Raw genomic sequence first — 18,970 nt, forward strand, 5'->3', positions numbered from 1 at the left:
ACCTCCTCCAGCCATACCCTACCCACCTTCAGTTACCACTCAGTTAATCCCAAGGAGGTTAATTCACTGACTGGGTTAAGGCTCTCATAATTCAATCATTTCTCCTCTGAACCTTTTTGCATTGTCTCACAATTAAGCTTTTGTAGGCACACCTCATATCCAAACCATAACATTAGTAGAATCATTCAGACCGTGGATCAATGAGAGGCCACACAGTTGGGATGAAACCTTTGCTGAGGGTAGAGGTGTCATTGTGTTACCTTAAATTGCTAGAATTCTCTTTGTAGCCAAGACCTATAAAATTAGCCTAAGCCTAAGCAAAATAGTTGCATTTCAAGAAAAAAATTCAAATTCCTCCCACATGGTAGCAACAAAGCAAAGGGTGCACTGTCACTAAGAAATCAGGGGATTTGGGGGAAGCCGACAGAATTCTGCCAAATGTCACAGACACATGTGACCCATTCCAGGAACCAGGAATCTCATTTTTGGTTACCAAGGAGAACAACTGCCAATCACGGGGTTTCAAACTAAAAATAGACACATTTTGCCTTAACTTCTTATATGCTTATCCCTCACCAACCATGGGGTTTACAGGCCATCAAAGTTCTTATGTGTAGTAGCAGAATCATAGTTGGCAAGATCAAGGTCTTATAAAGTATAGGCAATTGGAAAACATCAAAGTTGTGTTAATATATGTGATTAAAACAGTAAGTAAAAGTTCTAGAAGGCACCCACCCCTTCCACATAACCACCATTTAATCCCGAGGTGTCCATGTGTGGGGACCCTGCATTGCTCCCTGGGTCATTTGGGAGACAGGGCCCACATCTCCACTGAGGCAGAGAGGCTCCAGCAGCAAACCTGCTCTTCTGAATGTATTAGAACCAGCCCTCACTGGCTTGGAATGAAAAGCCCTTTGTCATCACGGGCTCACTAGGACAAACCTCCCTTAAATTCCTTTTCTTGCTCCCCCCCCCCCCGCCCCACACCCCCCTCCTTCCCTTGTAAAAATCAAGTCTAGGCAATTGTATAACCACCCCCCTAACTTCTCACAAATGATGTGGGTGATTAAGGGATGTTTTATGAAGTCTGGCCCTTCATTTGAGAGGGTCAATCTCTATAATCTCCTTCTCCCTCCTCCCTGGAGATAGTCCCCTATTGCACCCTCTTAAGGGTCTGTGCAGGAGCTGGGGGTGGGTAATAATTGTGGATTTTCCTCTAAGGAGTCAGGATATTTTTGGTAATAAGTGTAAAACAGTATGATCTCAAAGCCTGGAGTGAAACATTGTTGCATATAAAATGCTTTTAAAAAAAAAACAACTTTAAAAAAAAACAACTTTTATAACTGATGCTGAGCAGGAGACTGGGGGAGGGAAAAGTGATCTGGATGTGGGGGCATTAGGGAGGAAGAAGAATGCAAAGATAAATAGGGAATAGCTTTTTGGATGTGAGAAAATAATATTTCATTGAAGGATTATGTAAGACCTACTACATATGTTCAATCTCTACGTTTTCAGACCTCAGAATGAAAAGAGGCCCAGGGCTTATGAGAGCGATACTGATTGCCTGTCAGGTGGCCAGAGAGGGGCTTGGGCCACAATATCAGTTAAGACTTAATCAGCTACCTGAAAACACCCAAAATCACAGACTTAAAGAAAATCAATCCCTTAGTGATCTGGGGCCAGTGATCCAGGGTTGGCATGTTAGCCCCATTGGTACCAGGGACCCAGCCTGGTCAGGTCTTCTGCACTACCATCCCAAGGCTATGGTTTCCTCCTCAGGGTCCAGGATATTGTCTCATCTCCAGCCATCACATATAACCTCAGAAATCACACTGTCTCTGCAGTTTACCCTTCCTTGGCTAGACCTTAGTCATGTGGCTACATATTCCTATAAGACAGAGATTGAGAAATGTCATCTTTGGACTGAATGTCAATAGGCCCAGCTAAATAAAATAAGACATTGAATAAATCAAGAAAAGGGTAGAATCCCCATAACTGAGAAAAGTCATAGGAGTTCCTCTTCCTGGGATAGTGTTCACACTACATTCAGGCACAGCTCAAGGGCAGAGGTAAATGGGTTTCTGGCCTAGCAGGAAGCAAGGCAGACAGTAAGTGACAATCAGTTGACAACCTATGTTCTGTTCTCAGGTCTGCAGATGTAATGCAGGCAGTACCAGACATGGCTATGTGAAGCCCCCTGAGCATCAGGACAGTCACCCTGGCATCTCTTTGATGCAAATTCCATTCATCAAACACCCCCAACATTTCTGTCTTCCCTGAGAGAAGGGTGGGGGAGAAGTAAGCAATTTGAGAGGCCGAGCTCCACCCTGAAATCAGCCCCTGAGTCATTCCTCCACCAGCACCCATCAAGGGCCACACGCTCAGAAACACTAGAGGATGAGAGTCCCGTCATGAAACCCCAAGTCTGTTTTTGTTTTCTTGGTGAAGGATTTGGGGCTCTCAGCTTGCTGAGGTGCTAAGCTACGATGTGGAATAATTCTGTGGCATGTGGGGCAAGCTGGAGAACTTGGGGAAACAGAGGGACACGGCCTTTCCTTCTCACCTGGCCAGCCAGTGGCCCCTAAGCCTGGTTTGCTGGGAACCACGAGGGTGTCCAAGTTCAGTCCACAGGTTGTAAGTGGGTGTGATTCTAATTAAGTCTGGAGCCCATGTCACCCACCCACAGCTTCCTGCCTTGGCTGCTGTGCGGTGGTCTCAGACTGAGGTGAAAGACCAGTTTTTGTTTCCGTTTCTATTTCCAGTCTGTCAGAAAAAAAATGAAATGAATTTATTGGAAAAAAATCATATTACCAAGTTATACAAAATATAAACTCAGAATTCTGTTAGCTTCAACAGGTAGAAAATGGCTGGATCCAAGTACTCTGCAAGTTTCTAAAGACTACCTCAGTTCCTGGACCTAGTTTGCATGTAGTGAAGAATTTAAGGCCATTGCTGCTAGCTCCATGGACTTTACTTTGGACTTCAATGTCCCAGAGGCCCAGGGTGGAGGACCAATGGGGAACTGTGGACCTTCCTGGCTCCACTTGGGGCAATTCTAAAAGAGCTTGAGGAAGCTCCCCCTGGGAAGAGAGCAGGCTGGCCAAGCTGGGCCTCGCTGGCTCATCCCTCTCTTTAGCCCTTCCTGCCCAGCCCGTTGCTGTTCAATACATTGTCCTACCATGGTCCCCAAATTTTATTACTTGCTTGTGCATGGAAAAGTGAAAGGTCACAGTGAATTGTAATCACTCTGCACGGCCTGGGGCATGCGCTGGTTTGCTTAGTACAGCAGAGGACCAGCAAGGTGATGCTATCTCCAGCTGGCATGGCCTGGCCAGGCCCAGGCAGAGGGAGGTCACTGTGGGCTCTGTGTTGCAGTTCTCCAAGGAGAGGCACATCATGGACAGGACCCCCGAGCGGCTGAAGAAGGAACTGGAGGAGGAGCTGCTGCTGAGCAGCGAGGACCTGCGGAGCCACGCCTGGTACCATGGCCGCATCCCCCGACAGGTACATCCTTGTCCCCTCAGGCAGTGTCAGCCTAGTGGCCCTGCAGGGTCCCACTCCAAGATCATGTGGGAAAAGGCCTTTGTTTAGCCAGAAGCCAATGCCATAAGTGAGATGACTTAGACTCCTCTAGGGAGACCTAGGGAAGAGCAAAGGTCAGTAACCCAAAGTACATTTCCACATGCCCAGTAAGTGGATGCAGGAAAAGCCAGCATTCCTGTGGGCTGTCAACACGAGTCAGCAGGAGGCCGCAGCCATGGGGCAACAACCTGAAGGAGACCGGGCCTGCCGGGCTGTGGCTCAGATGACTGAGCTCTTGGCCAGCTGCCACCACCTCCTGCCCTTTGGAAACTGCCTCCTGTTTAAGGTGGTAGCTTAGCTTCAGGGGATGGGGCGTTGGCACCTCCTGTCAAGCGGCCTCTGCCCTGGTGGGGCCAGCAGCTGTTCACTCTGTCCTTTACCTCTTGCATCCCATGACCCAGAGATGGGGAAGAGGAGGAACAATGCCAGTGACCACAGATACACAGCCTGGAATGTACTTTGTGTGGTTGTCCTTGGGGTCACTGCCGTGAATGATGTTTCTATTTAATGCTATGAAAATTGAAAAATAGATTAAGTCTGCAGAATTGAGGTATAGAATTTCCTTTGGGTTTTTACTGTAAACCTGATCTGGTCAATTATTAACCAAGGACAACATGACAGGAAATGGGTGGATAGGGATGGGTGCGGGGAGGGTGACATGTTGTAAATTAACTGTTTTTAGTTTAGCAGATTTCTCAGCACTTTCAAAGAAATAGTTCTTATTCTAACCTAGCTTTTTTTTTTTAAGTGTAAAATTGATTGTATAAAATAGAGATAACAAAAAAAAGAAGAAAAACTCCCATCCACCATTGTCTCCTGGAGATAACCATGATGAACATTAGATATACATCCTCAATCAAGCAGGAGATGAGTGCATATTACTATTTGTAGCCTGCTTTCTTCACTTAGTGATAATTTCCTAGAAATTCTCACCTGCTATAAAATGCTCTGCTTGATACGTATGTGTGGACCAGTCTGTATCATATGTAGGTCCATTATATGTGCACATCACAATGTATTAGACACTTAGGTATTCTAGCACTCTGACCAAGATCTTACAAGATAACTACTGTGTTCATACCTAATAATTTTTCCACAGGCTCAATTCCAAGAAAAGGCATTTCTGTGAAAACATTTTTAAGTCAAAGATGCAATTTTAAGGTAACCATGGTAGCATACTATTTTAAGCTAACCGACATATACCATTGATTGAATGCTGGAATATCCCAGAAAAATTGTCAGAGTTTATTCAACTGACGAGTGACACCAACATCCTTCTCCTTATTATGATCACAGAATCTGTTTACCATTTGTCATGAGTGCAAATTTTCAACAGAATTCCAATCTGGATAATTGAACATCATAGCAACAACAACAATAGTTATAGCCAACTCTTTATCCCTTTGAATCTTTACAGCCACTCTGTAGATAATATTATTGTCCCTATTTTACAGATAACGAAAGTGAATCAAAATTGTAATGACTCCTTCAGTTACCCAGTGAGGCAGACTGCAGAGCCAGGCAGTGGGGCTGCAGAACAACCAGGCTGCACCACGTGTAAATTCTCCTTTTGCTTGCTGTCATCATAGTTAGCCATTTTTGAGCACCTGCTATGTTTCAGGCACTGTGCTAGTGTTTGGCATATTATGAATGCAGATTCATCCTCACAATGACTTGGTGAGAGGAGAAAGCCCAACCTGGCTTTGTTCCAGGCTTCCCCAGCCAATGATTGGCATGTCCAGAATCCAGAATGTGTCTGATGATACAGATCCACCTATGGATCCCTCCTACCAGTGGCCAGGCCTAGAGAGGGACACTTCCAGAGACCAACTGATACCCATCTTCTCACTCCCCTGGCTGGGGAGGGAAAACCAGACCTGCCAGGCACACGTGTTTTTCCTTTCTTGTTCTCTGTTGCTTTACACTCTTCCAGTCTTTGTGGAGACCTCTTCTCATGAGGCTTCCCCAAGGACTCTCTTTGGAAGGACAGCCCTCGCTCTCCTCCTTCCTAACACTCTGTCTTCCTGTCTCTTAACTTTACCTCCGATGCACCACACCTGTCACTCAGGTAGCCAAGTGCTCCATGAAGGGCAGGAGATCCCCAGGCACCTGCTTCATCACTGTGTGTGGCGGGTGCCTGCAGCAGTGCTTGGCACGTAGAAGGTGGTCGGTCAATAGATGTCAGATTTGACAAGCTCAGGAGCCAACCGAGGAAGAGACACCAGGTGTTGTCCTCCCTTGGTCCCAGCGCTCTGCAAAGGCGCAATAGTCCTCCCTCCCTCCTCCTCACTCACCACTTTGTCCACAGGTGTCTGAAAACCTTGTGCAACGGGATGGTGACTTTCTGGTTCGCGACTCTCTGTCCAGCCCCGGAAACTTTGTCCTGACCTGTCAGTGGAAGAACCTGGCTCAGCACTTCAAGATCCACCGGACGGTTCTGCGGCTCAGCGAGGCCTACAGCCGCGTGCAGTACCAGTTTGAGATGGAGAGCTTCGACTCCATCCCCGGCCTGGTGCGCTGCTATGTGGGCAACCGGCGGCCCGTCTCCCAGCAGAGCGGCGCCATCATCTTCCAGCCCATCAACAGGACGGTGCCTCTTCGGTGTCTGGAGGAGCGCTATGGCACGTCCCCAGGCCGGGCCCGGGAGGGCAGCCTCACCGAGGGAAGGCCGGACGTGGCCAAGAGGCTGAGCCTCACCGTGGGTGGCGTCCAGGCCCGGGAGCAGAGCTTGCCCAGGGGGAACCTCCTCAGGTGCGTCAGGGCATCATCAGGGGGTGCCAGGACCTCCAGGCCTGGTTGAGGTACCTGGGCTTAGTTCAGCCAATGAGAATAGAGAAGTAGTAAAGAATGTTGGTGATAATGGCCACTGTTAGTAGATGGCTGTCACAAGGCAGTGCACAGTTAGTTCCCAACTGAGTTGTATCAAAAACAAGTGGCACCAGGCACAGCAGCACACACCTGTATTTCCAGCAATTTGGGAGGCTGAGGCAGGAGGATCGCTAGTTCCAGGCCAGCCTCAGCATTTTAGTAAGACCCTATCTCAAAATTTTTTTTAAATATTTATTTTTTGGTTGTAGTTGGACACAATACCTTTATTTTATTTATTTATTTTTATGTGTTGCGAGGATCGAACCCAGGGCCTCACATATGCTAGGTGAGCACTTTACCGCTGAGCCACAACTCCACCCCCTCAAAATAAAAATTTTAAAAAGGGCTGTGGATATAACTCGGTGGTAGAGCGCCTCAGGTTCAACCCCCAGCACCCCCTCCCCCGGGGCAGGCTCACCAAGCTGATTTGTACAGGACCTGTCTTGTGGAGTCAGGAGTCCATGTGCGTTTTACCCAACAGCGTGGGAGAGAAAGAGAGACGAGGCTAGGACCTAGAACACCCCGGCCCCTCCCTCCTGTCACACAGCCTGCCCCAGCTCCTGGCTTCTCGGCTGACGTGCATAACCAACATGTTTAATTCCACTCACTGGTTTTCTGTCTGGACCAAGAGGACATGTCATGAACTGTAATTTCTATATTGCAAAAATTTAGGACTCTGAGTAACACAAATTACAGCTGTGTGCTGCCTGGAGGCTCCGGTACATGTTAGTCAGCATCTGGCTACGGCTCCATGGCTCCTATGCTTGGCTCCATGCTGACCAGCTGTGCAACCCCAGGCAAATGCTTTCACCTCTCTGGGCTTCCCTTTGTTTATCCAGAAAGATGAAGCTGATGAAGGTTGAATGGCTTAAGCTAAGCAAAGTGCTTAGAAAAGTGTAGGCACATAGTATTAGGTGAGTGCTAAGAATCCTAGTAACTATCATTGTCTAGGAGGGAATAGAAGGTCCAACTAACTCGGGGTAGTTGTAGCCAGGAGACAAAAATGGAAGTCCTCCCTTTCAGGGTTAAGACTGAACTCAAGATCCCTGGAAACAGTAAAGGGTGCTTTTTCTTCTGATCCCTTTGGGAATGGGGACTGGCTGCTCAGCTTTTGGAGCCAGGAGTTAGTGTGATGGATGGAGCCAGTTTTGGGCAACACTCAGCTGGGAGTATGCTCAAGGAGTCTCCTGGTCTGCCCCCAGTGATCCTGGTTTAAAAAAAAAAAAAAAACTTTTGAAAGATAAGAAATGAAAGATTGAGAAAGTCTCCAGGTTGCCAAGGGGCCTCCAGAGCCACCCTGATTGCCCTGTGGAATGTACAGCCTGCACCACTGCGCTCAGGCGCTCAGGCAGAGGCCGGAAAGGCCTGGAGGTGGGGGCAGGGTGGGCCAAACACCAACATGGCCCCTCTGGCCATCGCCCTGCCCTGCTCCCCCACGTCAGCCCTGGCCTGCTGCCACGCTCCCTGACGTCAGGCATGCTGGTTGGCTGGCTGCTGGCCGGCCCCAGGCAAAGGTGTGCTCTCAGCCAGGTTATCCTGGCCCTGCTTTCCGCAGGCTGTTCTGGCCCTGGTGTTTGACCAAGGGGTGGCCACTGATTACATGTTGCTTCTCCAAAGCCATTTCCATTGGAATTTACCCTCTGCCTTGCCTTATCTCTGAGGGGTTCCTGGACTTACTCTGTTGCTGGGAGCTTTTTTTTTTTTTTTTTTTTAATTTGTTTCTTTGGTGCTATCAAAGGTAGGAAAAAGAACTTGATGATTTCCATAACATAAGAATGTCTTATGCTTATGGCCAGGCCAGTTAAAGTTTGTCTAAGTTGGCTGGTGGGGTGCCTTTTCCTGTAGCAAGAGTTTCCACTGCTGGGTGCCGATGAGGGACATTCCCTCTCTGATCTGGAAGGACAGACATGGGGAGTTACCTTCCACCTCTTCCCTGTGTGGGGGTGTGTTGCGCCTCTGGCTGCTGCCTCCGACCAGGCGAGTTGCCTTTCCAGCTCAGCGGGATGGGGTGTTCTGGGGGTCCCCCCAGGCAGCCAGGAGGATGGGTGTGACAGCCTCCCGCAGATGACTTGTGGGACGCTGAGATTTGCTCTGAAATGGAAAGTGCCCCACAGCTTCCTTCTAGCTGACACGGTGAAGCATTGTGGAAAACGCATGCTGGTTAAACAAGTCGTTCCCCTGGGGTCTGAAAGTAATTTTAGGCTCTGTTAAAAGTACACATTCCAGTTCATCAGATTTTCCCGGGAGTACCATGAAACTTTTACCCTGCTGGGTTCAACAGGATGGAAGGGCTGAAAGGAGGCACCCTAGGACTTAGCTGCCTTGGTCCTGGGGGCGTGGGATGGAGCACACGGCAGGGTTGTATAGTAATCGCCCCATCAGTAATTCCTCCTTCGTGGACATTCCTTTACTGTTAGGGTATGCATAGCAATCTCATTCTGAGCAATTTTCTTTCCCTTTTTTTTTTTTTTTTTTAACTTTCCATGACGTTGCCTAAAGGTTTTACAGCTTAATGACATGTTTCTGCCCCGCTTGTCTTTGACTTCAGGAATAAAGAGAAGAGCGGCAGCCAGCCAGCCTGCTTGGATGACATGCAGGACAGGAGGGCCTTAGCCCTCAAAGCCCACCAGTCGGAAAGTCACCTTCCAATCGGTATGTCTTTGGGAGTTTTCCAGAAAAGGGGCGCCCTGTTGTCCTGCTCCATCTAGTCACCTAGACTAAAAAAGGACCCAAGGTTCCAGATTGGAGGGGAAAGGGTTTGCAGAACTGTATCTGGTTGCAAAGCGCTGAGCCTGCTGCTTTATGCATGTGAACCTTTAAGCCTTGTAACAAGCCTTCAAGGTGAGTGTGATTATCCCCATTTTGTAGTTAAGGAAATTAAGGCATAGAGACGTTAAGTTACCAGTCCCGTGTCACCTAGCATTTGAACCCAAGTTTTCTGATTCGAAGCCCATTGTATGACTAGCTGTCTTCCTGATGAATGAGCCTACTCCCTTAGTCCCCTCCCTGGGCAGAGGTGGGTGGGTTGATCCTGGGGCTTCCAGCGGAGCAGCTGTCCAGAGGGACCTCCCTTCTCCATTCTCCTTTCAGAATCCCCAAAATGATAAAGTATGGGGAAACCTAGTAACCAAATACACTAATAGGCTGTGGGGTTGTTTGGTGTTTGTTTGTTTATTTGTTGTTTTCTTTACTTTACATAAGTGACCTTCCTTGGGACCATGAAGTGATTTTTCCTAATGCCTTTTCGTGAACTACTTCTGTGTGGGTTGTGTCAATGTCTTTGTCTCCCTTTACAGTGTTTCTAGCTTTTCCTTTTCCCGCTGTCTGGGATCTGCCCTGGCTTTGAGAGTGACTTAGGATGCTTTATGCTATGTGGCTTCTTTTCTGAGGGCAAGACAGCACTGTTCCCTGTCCTTCAAGCTCAACATGTTTTCCTGCTCTGTCTATGGCCAGAAATGACCTTGCAGCCCAGCTGTCCACAGGCAGTCCCTAGGATTTAGAATTGCCCCAGGAGTGTGGGGTGGGGCCAGCCTAGCACTCACAGAGTTCTAGACTGCTCTGGAGTGGGCTTGGGCAGCCATACCGTTTACTTTGGGGAGGGAAAATTGAAACCCAAGGTTATGAAGTGAGGGCTGGGAGCTGCCATGTCCCTCCAGTTTTATTTGTTCTCTGATCTCCACACAGCGAGTGTTCTTTGACCTTCTCTTATCCTCCACAGGCTGTAAGCTGCCTCCCCAGTCCCCAGGCATGGACACAAGCCCCTGCCCGAACTCACCTGTGTTCAGGACAGGCAGCGAGCCCACCCTGAGCCCAGCATTGGTTCGGAGGGTCTCCTCAGATGCTAGAACAGGGGAGGCGCTGCGGGGGTCTGACAGCCAGCTGTGCCCCAAGCCGCCCCCCAAGCCCTGCAAGGTGCCCTTCCTCAGAGCTCCCCCATCCCCAGCTGCCTGGCTCAACTCGGAGGCCAACTACTGTGAACTGAACCCAGCCTCTGCTACAGGCTGTGACAGAGGAGCAAAGCTGCCCTTACGCTCCCAAGGCAGCCATGTAGAACTGCTAACAGCCAAGCAGAATGGGGTGTCTGGTCCCCGGAACTCTGGAACCAACTACTTGATCCTTGATGGGGACGATGGGGCCAGACCTTGGGAACTGCCAGCAGCACAGATGGGTGATGGACAGGAGGACAAGGACAAGTTTGTAATACCTCTCCTGGAGACTGTCTCTTCCTTTAGGCCTAATGACTTTGAGTCAAAGCTCCTTCCTCCAGAGAACAAGCCCCTGGAAACAGCAATGCTGAAACATGCAAAAGAACTGTTCACTAACAACGACCCCAAGGTCATCGCCCAGCACTTGCTGAGCATGGACTGCAAGGTGAGTGCTTGGGTGCCAGGTTCCTCCTGGCCTTTTGAAGGTTCGTGAGAATGTCTGTCTTGCTTCTCCCCTCCTTGCCAGTTAAGTGCCTTGCTTATGTCTGAAGTCTGAAGATAACACAGGGGTGGGGATTTATTTACAGGGTGGGAACTATGGTCAAGACAACCTTTGTCCAGAAAGCTTGTAAACTTCACCTTGGACAGAGGGAAGGCAGGGCTGGCTCCCTGCACCCACCCCTACTGGTGACAGTTGCTTCAGCACAATCTCCTCCTCCCACCTGGTGCTGAGTTAAAAATTCTCCTCTGGACTCAACCCCATCAGAACTGGCAAGGGCCAAGCCAAAGGAGAGTCAGCCACAGATGAAACTAGTTTTTGGAGTAGCAGAGCCTTGGCTATTTTTATTTCATTATACATTGTACTTACATACATTATACATTCTGTTACTAAAATAGTCTTTAGGATAAGCATTTTTAAAGCCACCTGGATTTTTTTTTTACAATAATTGCTTGATTTTTTTTAAACAAAATTATATGGATTAAGATAAAATTAAAATCACACAAATTCTAGTTTCCGGGTGATCACCATTGGCAACACTTGGTGCATGAAAAAAAAAATGCCACATTACCTTATGCTCTATAAATAGCTTTTGTTTACCACACAGATGACCCTGGCCTGCACATCCTTTTCCAAACCTGGAATCTGTCGCTAAAAGTCTCTGATGACTGTCTTTCATCATCATTTTTGATCAGACGTGGTTCTTTCAGGTGTGGGTGGCCTTTGTTCAGAGGAGGTCCCAAGGCAACCTCATCATTCACTGAGACATTTCTGGACAACAGGTGTCTCGGGCTGAGCAGGGCTCAGCCACCTCCTCAGGATAAAGTGGCTGATCCCTGCACATCTGAGCAGCAGACAAGGCCTCAGTGAAATTTAAAGCCCCTTTTCATTCATAGTTTAGGGAACTCAATTAGCTTCAAAGGTCAAGGCTTATTTAAGAATTGGATTTTTCTTCCTGAGTCAGAAATTGTGGCTGGAAATCCAGTCTTTGCCCCCACCCCACCCCACTCCCCAGCATGTTGGGTCGTTGATGAAGGGCTCCCCACAACAGCCTTAAGGAACATTATTAGATAGTTGCTGATGGTCCTGGGAATAAAAAAAATCCCTTCCTGAAAACAGAGCCTGAGGGGTGACTCGGTAAGTGGCCTACCTCACTGTCCAGGCCTGGGAGGCGAACCATTCTGGGTGAGGCAGCACCTCTATTTAAGGGGCTCTGAGAAGAAAGCAGGGAAACTCTGCTCTGGAAAAACAAGGGCTTGTTGTATTGATGGGCTGGATTGGCTAGGGGTCCTTGGACAATGCTCACAGGTGATCAGATAATCTGCCGTGTTCAATCCTTACCTCACTTTAAAGCAAGCTAAACCTGTTCGGAGGTAAAAGAATTGAGGACTCCTGTTCAAGTCAGCCAGTCACACTGAGCTCTGGATCTGAGAGCAGAATGTGCTAATAGGCCAGGAGTGAGATTCTAGGCTGGCTTGAGCCTGCCTGGGTTCTCCATAGAGGAAGCTCCTGTGAAAACATGGATCTGGGTGAACTGAACAGTTCCAAGTGGAATAAATCCCTCTGTGGCCTCAGGTAGGGCTTGATGGTGATCTAGGAAGGGGAGAGGTACCTACCCACTTTTTGCAGTACTGGAACCTCTCCGCTGCCTTTGACAGCTATGAAATAAGAGCGCGAGTGTTCTCAGTTGAAGAACATGCAGTCCACCTCGCTCTTGCTCTGTGGGGCCTCATGCCCTCCTGGTGCGGCCTCGCTCTCTTGTCTGCTCTCGGGCACCCCTTGGCAGTGGAGGAGCCAGCCTGGGCTCTGCCTCCCACAGCCCCAAGGGCAGGACCACGTCCAGTCCTTCCTGCCATCCACCACAGTTTCCTTCTTCTCTTCCTGGAACCAGCAGGCACAACCAGCATCTCTTAAGAGGAAAATTCTTCTCCACCCCAAATGTAGCAGCAGCCAGATGAGGCCACCCAGGAGTCAGAATCAGGCGCCAGGCAGCATCTGGGCCCCATGTTCCAGTTCCCACCCAAGCACACAGCCCAGGGATAGATGATCAGAAGGCCATCAGGATAGCAGAGGTCCTGAGAGCCCTGGAGCCTGCCTGCCCAGCAATGTCCAGCTTCTACCCCCAAGGGCCTGGCTAGGGGCCTTGAGCCACTACCACCAGGAACAGCAAGCGTCCCCTTATCCTATGCCCCACCTGCTCATCTTTGAGCAGTAGTGGTGAGCTGCCTGAGTCTGAATTCCCCTTGGCCACAGTGGCTGCAGGGCTCTTTCTCTCCCCAACTATCAGATGGAACACAGGGACCCAGATAATCAGCGAAGACTAATGGAAATAATACAGGTAAAGCCATGGACACCTTGCCTGGCCCACTGTGAGCACTGAGTGTTTCTTGGTGTTCTGTATTCAGCCTTAATTGAGGGCCTATTGTGTGCCAGGCTGGCTCATGGTCTCTGCCTTAGAGGGACTGCACTGCTGTCTGATGGAGGAAGGGTGGGGAAGGACAGTGATAGGGAACTTGGACTACAACCCAGGTGGGAGACGCTCTGCAGGGGAAGGAAGGCACAGAAGCTGTGGTCCTCCTTAAACAAGGGGGGGGGGGGAGTCAGGGTGCTCTGAGTTCAGAAGTCTGAATAATTGGCCAGACAAATGTAGAAAGCATCTTGTGCTTGGTGGGAAGGCACATGTGCAGAAGCTCAGATGTCAAAAGCCATGGGGAGGGGCTGGGGTTGTAGCTCAGCGGTAGAGTGTGCACCTAGCATGTGTAAGGCACTGGGTTCAATCCTCAGCACCACATAAAAATAAAACAAAGGTATTGTGTCCACCTTATAATAAATAAAAAAAATAGATATTAAAAATTAAAAAAAAATCCATGGAGAGAGAGGTTGGTTTACAGAAGATTCATTTGTGAGTCAAAGAAGGTAGGGATGGGGTAGGACAGGGAGGACCCTGGGGTCTTTTCTTCAGTGTTTCTAAGTCTTTACTTCTGGATTCCTGCCTTCAAAGCACTTTATCACTGAGTAAGGGAGACAGACTCATGAGTGCATAGGTATGGATCTGAGCCCTCTGTGCTGCTTGGAGGCAGCAGAGCCAGCAAGCAAAGCCTGGCAATTTCATTGCACCTGGGAAGAGGGCCAGGCCAGGCATCCATAAAGGCTGTCCTGGGTCATGCAGCAGCCTCCAAGGCAGTGGCACGAGGAAGAAAAGGCAGAGTCTAGAGATCTAACAGAACTGGGAGAGCTCAGACTTGGAGGACAGAGGGTGGCTGGTATACCTTCTAGGGTGCATATGCCACCCTGCCCTGCTGGATCCAGCCCACAGTCCTCGCTCTGCAAGTGCTCCTCCTTCCTCCGCATCTGTGAGCCACACAGTTTTGGGCACCTCCTTGGCCCTGCAGTGTGGGCTTAGAATCCCCTTATTCTGTTAGGCACAGTGGCACTCACCTAAAATCCCAGTTACTCAGGAGGCTGAGGCAGGAAGATCACAAGTTCAAAGCCAGCCTCAGCAATTTAGCAAGGCCCTAAGCAACTTGGTGATAATATTTTTTTTTCTTTTTAAGCACTAAGAATTGAATCCAGGGATACATTACTACTGAGCTACATTCCCAGCCCTTTTTATTTTTTATTTTAAACCTAAGTTGCTGAGACTGGCATTGAATTTAGAATCCTCCTGTCTCAGCCTCCTGAGTCACTGGGATTGCAGGCATGTATCACAGTGTCTGGCAAGACAGTGTCTTTAAAAATAGGAAGGAGAGTGAGGTTGTGGCTCAGGGGTAGAGCGCTTACCTAGCATGTGTGAGGTACTGGGTTAGATTCTCAGCGCCACATATAAATAAATGAACAAAATAAAGGCCCATCAACTTCTAAAAAAATATTTAAAAAAACATAGGAAGGGATGGGGAAGCTCAGTGGTAAGGCTCCTCTGTACCCAATCACCAGAATCGCCCTCTCACCCCCCAAAACAGAATTTTATTGTACTGTAGCTTAGCCTGGAGTGAGCAGTTGTGGCTCCTGGAACCCAGATGACAGACTATAGGCTTCTCATTCTCAGAAGAGGTTTCGCAGAATGCCTGTTAATACTTCCAGAACAGAGCTGAATTAGTGAGGAGGAGCTTTTTGGTCTCATTGTACAAAGTGTGCATGGAGGGGAGGGTCCCCACAGAGGTAACAGGGTTTGGAACCTCTAACAGGACAGCTGTCTAAACACGTGAGGAAGTGTGCAGGGCCTGCATTTGGGTTGCCTTGCCAAGGCCCAGGTGTAAATCTCTTTACTGGGATATGGCCAGAATTCTTCCCACTTCCACATGGCAAATGATTCCTAACTTATGTTTCCAAATAGCTCTTGGGTTTTGTTTTCTGTTTTGTTTTGTTGTTGTTGTTGGTGCCAGGGATTGAACTCAGGTGCTTAACCACTGAGCCACATCCCCAGCCCTATTTTGTATTTTATTTAGGGTCTCACTGAGTTGCTTAGTGCCTTGCCATTGCTGAGGCTGGCTTTGAACTCTCAATCCTACTGCCTCAGCCTCCCAAGCCACTGGATCATAGATATGCGCCATCGTGCTCAGCTCTTTTGGTTTTAAGGTCTTTGAATCCTTTGCAAAGTCCTTGAGAAAAGTGAACTTAGTTAGCAATTGTATTAGACAAGGGAAAACTGAGGCCCAGAGAGTGGAGGTGAGACTGCAGTGTGGATTCTGTATCCTGATCTGGGGTTCCCCACTAGTAGCTGTTCCAGGCTCATCCCCCAGGGCTCACAGTGGTTTCTTTGCTTAACCACAGAAGTTAAGGGTCAGAGTTAATAATATTGGCTAAACTTCCAGATGTTTTTCTGGCTTATGATGAAGACATCTGCACTGCTCGTGTGCCTGGGTAATTATGGTCAAGGACAAGTCCACCAAACAGAGGAGAGGGACATACTCTCTGTGTCCAGGCTTGGTTAGACCCATTGAGTCTGCATGTTGTACTATCAGTCCATCAGTGTGCTGCGAGGCCTGGTAGCCCAGTTGGAGACACACCAACTCAGCTGTGACATTTCACTGCAGTGTGTAGTAACTGTAAATGGTCTACTGATGCCTAATTCTGATCCACTGATTACACTAGACTCGAGATGGGTGAGAGCTGATGCGGACAAAGACTTTGTTTAAGGGAAACCTCTCTCCTCTCAGGAGGACGTGTGGGTGTGTTTGAGACTTGGGGTTTCAAATCACTCTACATGTTTTTAATAGTTTCCAGACACACGGTGCATTCACTGTGCCCGGGAGAGATGTAATTAAGGGTAATAGCAGCCAGCCCCAGCAGTTCAGTGAGAACATGAATCGCAAAGCCCACAGCAGAGGGGAGCTTGGGCAGGATTCTGCTTCTCCACTGCAGGGATGGTGGACTGCACATACGCAGTCCTGCTGTTGGCAACTGAACGTCGCAGCAGGATCCAGCCTGTGTCAGACAAAAGCCCAGAGAACTAAACTGTTCCCTGGCTGGGAAGGAATATGTACCAAATCTGCAGATTCTGCAGACCAATTTGGGTGTTTCCCCAGTCTTTCTCCCCACTTATTAGTTTTATATTTCTGGTATGTGTATTAAAATGCCCAAATACATAAGAACCATATTTTTTGGACACTGCTACTTATGAAGAAATGCAACAATGGAAAGTTCATCCCCACTGTCCCAGTTTAGTGTATTTCTTTTCACATGCTAAATATGCGCTGGGACCAGCCCACTTCCTGATCCAGTGAATTTCAGCTTTGCTCCTGACAGGTTGCTAGGATACTTGAAGTCTCTGAAGAGATGAAGAGGAACATGGGTGTGAGCTCAGGGCTGGAGCTCATTACCTTGCCTCACGGACGCCAGCTTCGCCTGGACATAATTGAAAGGTGAGCAGTGCTGGCCTCTGCGTCTTCCACCCTTCCAACTCCCTGCAGGTGTCAAAGCAGCAGGTTTCAGTGCGAGAGAGGAGCCCCACCAGTCCAGCCCATGTCATGTCACCTGGCCCCGGGTGACTCTTTTCAGAAGCCTGGAGATGCACAACGAGTGCAGCATAGGTCAGGAAAAAGAGGACCTTCCTGGCTTTGTTCCTAGAGAGGGTGAGTCAAGAGAATAGCCTGTCTGAGGCCACTGGCTGACAGGCAACACAGCTGGGGCGCTGCAAGCAGCAGAGATCTCCCTCTCCCCGCCACCTCAAGCCCCCTCAGGTCCTGCATATCTTTGTCTCTTTGGAATTTAAGGTTTCTTGAGGAATTAGGTGGGAGTTGGTTCAACTTTGAAGGGTTGACAGGTCAAGGGATGCTGGTACTCAGTCCCTGGGCCTCCAGAGTGTCTGTCCTCTTATGAAAAGCCAGAGCCCTGGGTGCCCATTAAAATGCACATGTGTGAACATGGGATGTTTAGAAGACAGGGATATTTTTAAGAAACAAAGCACAAGATTAGATTTTCATAATACCACAAAAGCTGGGCTTTAGAAAGCTGATGTAGGCAAGACTATCTTGTTATCTTAAGTTTTCTGTTTCTACAACCAGTGCCCCAGGCGCCATGACTGACTGTCCACGGCTTTCCATGATGTCCTGAGTCACAGCACTGTTCAGTTCAACTTTCTATGGTGACAGAAATGCTCTTATCTGCACTGGCCACTAAAATAGCCGCTAGCCACATATGACTGTCAGGCACCTGAAAATGTTTACTAGTTTTAGTCAGATTGCCACATGTAGCCAGCAGACATCAGCCCCTAGAAAGTTAACCCTACATTTCAGATAAGCTTCAGGCGCTCGGTAGAGCTGCTTTCAAGCTAATGTGGCTAGTAAAGCTGGTAAGACTGCCAGGCGCAGTGCTGCATGCCTGTAATTGCCGCGACTCCGGAGGCTGAGGCAGGAGGATGGCAATTTCATAGCCAACCTCAGCAACAATGAGGTGCCAAGCAAACTCAGTGAGACCCTGTCTCTAAATAAAATACAAAATAGGGCTGGAGATGTGGTCCAGTGGTCTAGTGTCCCTGAGTTCAATCCCCAGTAACCAACACAAAAAAGCTGGTAAGACAACTCCAGTGCAGCAGTTGCTTTGGCCTCACAGCTGTTGCTGAACACCTAGAAAACACCCAGGATACTGGGCTGTGAGATCAGAGGTGAGGAAAGGCCCAGGCCATACCTATGGCTTTAGCTTTGGGGACTTCTGAACTGTCCTGCGTTTCCGCATCAGGCTTCTAGATTCTAGCTGCCTTCCTGCTTGTGCCTGGCTCCCCCTCTGTTGTTGTCGGGCTCAGCAGTCACTGTCTCATTTCCCCATTTCTCATGTGATACATTTAGCCTGAAAGTTCCGCCAGGTTCCAGGCCTAATGAATCTGAACCTTCTTTTATGAGTAATATAAAGTGTGCGGGGACATGCAAGCAGCAGAGCAGCCCAGGATCAAGGCTTCTCCCTTGACTGTTTTCTCACTTTCACTGTTGGTAGCATTTCTTTTCTTTTTCTTTTTTCTTTCTTTCTTTCTTTTCTTTCTTTTTTTTTTTTTTTTTTTTGTAGTTGTAGATGGACAGAATGCCTTTATTTTTATTTTTATGTGGTGCTGAGGATCAAATCTAGTGCCTCACACCTGCTGGGCAAGCACTCTGCCACTGAGCTACAGCCCCAGTCCTTGGTAGCATTTCTTTATTCTCCCAATTGCTTCTTGCCCAGGGCCTGGCTCCTTAGCTGTTTCCTGTTCAAGATTGACCTATGGAATCTTTCTACAGAGGTCAGGAGAGGTTTGATTAATTACAGTGTGTCACTAAAGGCCAAGGTTATTGGGGTCCTGAAATGTCAAATGATATTACTCTCTAGCCTTTGAAAATCAAATACAAAACCACCTTTATTTTTAATTTACTATCTTGCTTATTATGGGCACACTGAACTGGAAATGTCCCTCATGTAATTGTTGACTGCTTCCTGCCACTGATTATTGATGTGGATGCTACAGACTTGCCATCCTGAGTCATTCACCGCACAGTGGTACCCAAGAAGGTTCTGGGTAATGAATGGATGCAACACCAGGCCTTAAAGAAGAGCCTGAGTTCAGTGCAGTGGCATATGCCTCTCTAAACCCAGTGACTTGGAGGAGGCTGAGGCAGGAGGATCTCAAGTT

At 48.4% G+C, this 18,970-nt stretch overlaps 1 protein-coding gene across 5 annotated transcripts in view; it reads left to right on the plus strand.

Moving 5' to 3' along the window:
• The window catches only part of BCAR3 (BCAR3 adaptor protein, NSP family member), a 139,552-nt gene that overhangs the window by 111,007 nt on the left and 9,575 nt on the right, over positions 1-18,970 (plus strand). For 4 of the 5 annotated variants that reach the window (XM_081308338.1, XM_081308337.1, XM_081308339.1 and 1 more), the window contains 5 exons: positions 3,376-3,504; positions 5,891-6,333; positions 8,999-9,102; positions 10,169-10,821; positions 16,621-16,736. In XM_081308338.1, the coding sequence (XP_081164464.1) occupies positions 3,376-3,504; positions 5,891-6,333; positions 8,999-9,102; positions 10,169-10,821; positions 16,621-16,736 (1,445 nt within the window). Of the gene's footprint in view, positions 1-3,375; positions 3,505-5,890; positions 6,334-8,681; positions 8,869-8,998; positions 9,103-10,168; positions 10,822-16,620; positions 16,737-18,970 lie in introns of those variants that run through there. The other variant, XM_081308341.1, reaches the window with a different exon arrangement.

The sequence above is a fragment of the Spermophilus citellus genome (assembly GCF_964194105.1).
Source record: "Spermophilus citellus genome assembly, chromosome: 9".
In the NCBI taxonomy this organism is placed as follows: domain Eukaryota; kingdom Metazoa; phylum Chordata; class Mammalia; order Rodentia; family Sciuridae; genus Spermophilus; species Spermophilus citellus.